Source organism: Tupaia chinensis, unplaced genomic scaffold, assembly GCF_000334495.1.
Source record: "Tupaia chinensis unplaced genomic scaffold, TupChi_1.0 Scaffold140086_1, whole genome shotgun sequence".
NCBI classification, from domain to species: Eukaryota; Metazoa; Chordata; class Mammalia; order Scandentia; family Tupaiidae; genus Tupaia; species Tupaia belangeri.
This window is the reverse complement of record NW_006199965.1, coordinates 125,117-131,206: the sequence shown is the minus strand read 5'-3', so window position 1 is coordinate 131,206 and position 6,090 is coordinate 125,117. Positions and strand designations below refer to the sequence as shown.

General features: G+C 46.7%; 1 protein-coding gene across 1 annotated transcript in view; it reads left to right on the top strand.

The window, feature by feature from the left end:
* The window catches only part of SLC52A3 (solute carrier family 52 member 3), a 22,923-nt gene that overhangs the window by 12,650 nt on the left and 4,183 nt on the right, over nt 1-6,090 (top strand). Inside the window, exon 2 of the mRNA XM_006162481.3 lies at nt 2,984-3,562. Coding sequence (XP_006162543.1) covers nt 2,996-3,562 — 567 coding nt within the window. The 5' untranslated portion in view covers nt 2,984-2,995. The remainder of the gene's footprint in view (nt 1-2,983; nt 3,563-6,090) is intronic.

Sequence of the window (6,090 nt, the reverse complement as noted above, 5' to 3'; positions counted from 1 at the left end):
GCTCAATCCTACTGACTGGGTCGCTGTGTGACAAGACCCTGTCCAGGGTATCTGTCTGTCTCTCTTTCTTTTTCAATAAAAATAAATACATTTTCAAAAATATGTAATAAGGGTGTACCAACATTCTAGCAGGTTTTGTGCATCAGAAGTTGCTGAAGGCAAATACAAGCCAAAAGATATATTCTTCCTCCTCCTCCCCTATGTCCAAAAATTTATCTGCCTTGATTTGGTTCACTCATCACCATAGCCTGCAGACATTTCCCTGTCAGCCAGCTAGGTCTTCCACTTTCCACATTTCTTTTTTATTTTATTTTTTAAAATAATTATTTAATTTTTACTTTACTATTTTTAGAATTATTTATTTTATTCTATTTTTTTTTTAATTTGACCAGAGAGAGAGAGAAAGGGAAAGCCAGAAAGCAAGCCGCCAGGTTCAGGACTCGAACCAGTCAGCCATGTGGGAGTCCAGTGCCCCAACCACCACACCACTGGCTGTCCCCCCCCCCCCCCCGCAAAAACCCCCCCCCACCCCCTGAAAAAAAGGCAAGAAAGCAAGCTGCCAGACCTGGAACTCAAACCATGGTTGGCCATGTGGGAGTCAACCACCTTAATCGCCACACCACCAACCAGCCCCTCCTTTTAATTTTTGTTAAGAATTATTTTATTGGGACCAGCAGTTAGCATAATGGCTATGTCACTGGACTCCCATGTAGCCGACTGCGGGTCCCGGCCCGGACCTGGTGGCTTAAACTCATGCTGAGTGTGCATGCGTGCGTGCCCAAGATCCCGAGAGGAGAATGGAGGAGAAGGGATTCGGCTTGGCCATTCTCCCTGAGGGGTGATTTCTTGCTTTCTGTCTCTCTGTCTCTGTCTTTCTGGCGAGCGCACGCGCCCTATAGCAAAAACCGCTCCCAAAAAAAAGGAAAAAAAAAAAGAATTATTTTATTTAACTTTTCATTTATTTATTTATTTATTTTATTTGACCAGAGAAGGACATAGTGAGAAAGAGAGGGAAAGCGAGAAAGCAAGCCGTCAGGTCCAGGACTGAAACCACATTTGGCCATGCAGAAGGCCAGTGCCCTTAACCACCAGCCACCTGCTGGCCCCACCCCTTTATCTTAAATAGATGAGTGACATTCCAGCGAGCAGTGTGTTCCCTTTTGCAAGTTCCTCTGTTGGTGGGCACATGGGTTGTTTCTCATATTTTTTTTAACCAATGAAGCCACAGTGAATAATAATAATAATGTCAATCATTTTGTACAAGACAGACAATCTTTGGCTTTGGGATAAACTCAGGGTGACAAATATCACCTTAGAGTTGCTTCCCCATTGTGAATAAAGGTGATATTTTTAAAGATTATTGTTACTTTTGTTCTATTGTACCAAACCGTTCATATCCGTGGCTCATTTCTTTATTGGGTCTTTCTGTTCTTTTTTTTTTTTTAAGAATTATTTTATTTAACCTTATTTATTTGTTTATTTTAATTTGACCAGAGAGGGAAAGTGAAAAAGCTAGCGGCCAGGTCTGGCACTCAAACTGTGGTTGGCCATGTGGGAGTCCAGTGCCCTAAACCACCATGCCACCTACCAGCCCCAGGACTTTTTGTTCTTAATTACTTTCTTTTTTCAAATGTTTCTTCCTTTATGTATCTATTTGTTGTGATTTCCAGGGTGCTGGGTCTGGGACCTGAACCATGGTCAGCCATGTGGGAGTCTAGTGCCTCAACTACCACGCCGCCTGCCAGCCCTTGTTCTTGATTTCTGCAAACTCTTTATGGAGTAAGAGCCCTTTGTGATTTATGTTGCAAATATTTCTCCCAGGTTGTCAGTTGTCTTTTGACTTTGCTGTTCATATTTTCTGTAGAAAGTGCTTTATTTGTTTTTCTTGTTGCTTTGTGTTCTAATAACATTCATGGAGTTGAATATATCAAACTTTTGAAGAGTTATTTTACTGGGACCAGCAGGTGGCATGGTGGTTAAGGTGCTGAACACTCCCACATGGCCGACTATGGTTCAAGTCCTGGATCTGGTGGCTTGCTTTCTCACTGTCTCTCTCTCTCTCTTTTTCTCTCTGGTTCAATTAAAAATAAGTGAATGAATAAATAAAATTAAATAAATAATTATTTTTGTTTGAAAAATTATTATTTTATATAACTTTATTGATTGATTGATTTTAATTTGACCAGAGAAGGACAGAGTGAGAGAAAGGAAAAGGGAAAGTGAGAAAGCAAGCCACCAGGTCTGGGATTTGAACTGAGGTTTGCCACAGGGGAGTCCAGCACCCTTAACCACCATGCTACCTGTTGGCCCCTGAATATATCAAACTTTTGAATTTGAGTCATGGCTAGGAAAACCTTATCTACTCGCAGGTTAATTATAAAGTAATGTATTTGTGTTTTCTGCTAATTAGTCACCTTGTGGGGCTAGCACGAGGTATGGTGGTTAAGACGCTGGACTCCCACATGGTCAACCACAGTTCAAGTACCAGACCTGGGGGCTTGAAACTCAAGCTGGTTGCATGTGTGTGCCTAAAATCCTGAGAGGAGAATGGAGGAGGATAGCAACGAGGCCATTCTCCCAGGGGTGTTTTCTCACTTTCTATCTCTCTGTCTCTCCGGCAAGCACACATACCCTACAGCAAAAATCTCTCCAAAAATGATGATGATTATAAAGTAATGTTTCTGTGTTTTCCGCTATCAAGAAGTCCGTTCATGGGGCCAGAGGTGGTTGAGGTGTTGGACTCTGATATGGCCGACTGTAGTTCGAGTCTCAGACCTGGCGGCTTGCTTTCTCACTCTCTCTCTCTTCCTCTCTCTAGTGAATGTGCGTGCTCTCTAGCAAATGTAAAAATAATAACAATAATAAATAAGTTAAATTAAAATATATTTTTTTTTAAATCAACTTGTTTATGAGGAAGGGAAGGATAAGAGAAAACCTCAAACCTGAAGTAACTCACCTGGTATCTTTCTCGCTCTGGCCCCAGGCAGTCACCGCCATGACCTTCCTGATACACCTGCTGGTCTGCACCTTTGGGATGGGCTCCTGGGTGGCCATCAATGGACTCTGGGTAGAGCTGCCCCTGCTGGTGACAGAGCTGCCTGAGGGTTGGTACCTGCCCTCCTACCTCACCGTGATCATCCAGCTAGCCAACGTCGGCCCCCTGCTGGTCACCCTGCTCCACCACTTCCGGCCTGGCTGCCTCTCCGAGGTGCCCATCATCTTCACAGTGCTGGGTGTGGGCACCATTGCCTGCACCCTCTTTGCCTTCCTCTGGAACATGACCTCCTGGGTGCTGGGTGGCCACCACAGCATTGCCTTCATGGTCCTCACCTTCTTCCTGGCCCTGGTGGACTGCACCTCCTCCGTCACCTTCCTGCCCTTCATGAGCCGGCTGCCTACACACTATCTCACCACCTTTTTTGTGGGTGAAGGACTCAGCGGCCTCCTGCCTGCCCTTGTGGCTCTCGCGCAGGGCTCAGGTCTCACCACCTGCATCAACGTCACTGAGACCTCAGACACCACCTCAAGCCCTATGTCCACCAGGAAGGTCCACATCACACAGGTACACAGCATCACCTACAGCCATTGCAATGCATTGTGCTTGGTTACAGGTGGGGGGGGCATGTGTTTCCCTTCACCCTCTAGGTTCTTGGGCTGACCTATGAATTACATTGACTTAAGGTGGGTTAACAGCAGAAAAAGAAAAAAAAACATGTTAATTACCAGCGTATGGGGACCAGCAGTTAGCATCATGGTTATGTCGCTGGACTCCCATGTAGTCGACCGTAGTTCATGTCCCGGACCTGGTGGCTTAAAACTCACGCTGGGCACGTGTGCGTGTGTGCCCAAGATCCCAAGAGGAGAATGGAGGAGAAGGGATTGCGGCGTGGCCATCCCCCCTGGAGGGTGATTTCTCCCTTTCTATCTCTCTGTCTCTCTCTGTCTGTCTGGCGAGCGTACGTGCCCTATCGCAAAAACCTCTAAAAAAAAAAAAATTACAAGCGTATGCACAGGAGTCCCACAGAAACATGAGATTTAAAGAATAACCAGATCCCAGCAGGTGGCATAGTGGTTAAATCGCTGGACTCCCAAATAGTCAACTGTGGTTCTAATCCCAGACCCAGAGGCTTAAAACTCATGTCAGGTGCGTGTGCGTGCATGACCAAAATTCCAAGAGGAGAATGGAGGAGAAGGGACTGCGGTATGGCCATCCCCCCGGGGGTGAGTTCTCGCATTCCGTCTCTGTGTCTCTTCAGCAAGCACATGAGCCCCATAGCAAAAATCTCTTTAAAAAAAAAAAAGAATGACCAGAGGATTCGATTAAAGTTTATAAATTGGTAGCATCCTGAGCTCCAGGAAGGAAGAGGGGCATAGGGCTTCTGCAGGATTGAGGGGACAGGTTTGGGGAGGATTAGGGGAAGAAACGTATAGTGACTCCAGGTTGTCTGTTACACAGGGAAAAGTCTCTGATAGGAAAGGTGGTAACCTTTCTCTTCCTGGTACCCATAATTTACTAAGGAAAACTTCAGGTCAACCCAAGGATTTGAACCCACAATTAGCCACATGGCTTCATGCGCTGCAGTTCAGTTTGTTGCCATAGCCTATGGTGTCAGGGTGGGCCAAGGACCTACCCAGGGTGGGCCAAGAGCCGCTACCTGCCCGCTCTCAAACTGGCTGCCCTATGGGTCTCCTGGGGGAGCTACTGAAACATTACCAGTGCCCCAGTCCCACCCTAAGGATATCCAGACTGATTGGCTAAGACTCCCCAAGGATGGGGCTTGTCTGAAAACCTCAGGGTCAGATTCTGCCTTGGATTCTGGAGGTTTAGATTGTATTATAGAACATGCCTGCCCTTGTCGGAGGCCACACCTGTGACCCAACAATCCCACATTGCAACACGTTGCCTGCAGCGTGAATTCGCTGGGCACAAATTGTGTTCACGCCCTGTGAGCAGGTTAGGCTGTAAATAACTTCCTGTCTCATCCAGTACTGCTACCAACTTAGTCAGAAAGGATTTGGATTTTCAGAACTTTCTGAATTCCAGAATAACAGATTGGGGATTGTAAACTTGTATTTATTCAAAATTCCCCAGATGATACTAATGTACAAATAGAGTTGAGAACCGGAGACATTAGACTTTGCTTCAATCCCTCATTGTTAAAGTATCCAACTGTTTCTCTTTTTTAGGTTTTGCCATAGACACATGGGCTCACCAGAGAAAGAAAGACAGGCAGATACAGAGAGGGAAAGTGAGAAATCACGCTCCAGGGGCAGTGGCCACACTGCAATCCCTTCTCCTCCATTCTCCTTTCGGGATCTTGGGCATGCGCGCACACGCACTCGGCATGTGAGTTTCAAGCCACTGGGTCCGGGACTCAAAGCATAGTCAGTCATGTGGTAGTCCCATGCCTTAACCACCATGCTGCCTGCTGACCCTAGCATCCAACTTTTCATCATTGGATGTTGGGCAATGTATATCTGTCTAGCAATTAATCCTTAATCCCGGCAGAACAGCAGCAGTTGCAAACCAGTGGCCCCAAGCCACAGTGGCCTGCAAGCATTTTTAAGCATTTACATTAGTTGCTATTTTGCATTTTCGAAATTTCCTGGACACAAATCTAGATGTATGACATCTGGGAAAAGGTCGGGCCACATGGCCCAGGGTGACTGTGAGTAAGTCTGGGAAGCAGGACTTCCGGGCCTCACAGGTGGGGAGTTTCTCCCACTCAGTAGTCTCCAGCGAGCCTCTCCTCTGAACAAATCTGTGGTTGCCCCCAAGGGGTGGCAGAGTGGGTAAAGGAAGAGCCTCCGAGTCAGAAGGCACCCGGGGCACTGGCTTTGCCCTGTACTCTCTGTGAACCCTGGTAAGAGACAAACCATTCTGATACCTCAGGTCCTTCTGACACGAGGGACAAATGGCACCACTGCCCGGGGCTGTCAGAGGTGACACACAGAGCTGAGGTGTGCCGAGTGCTGGTGCTCAGTGGGCAGGAAGTCCATGCAGGCCTTCATGATGGTCATCTCCTAGCTGTTCGTTTCTTCGTCAGGTCTGTATTGATAACAGGCGTCACGGGTCTTAGATATTTGTGC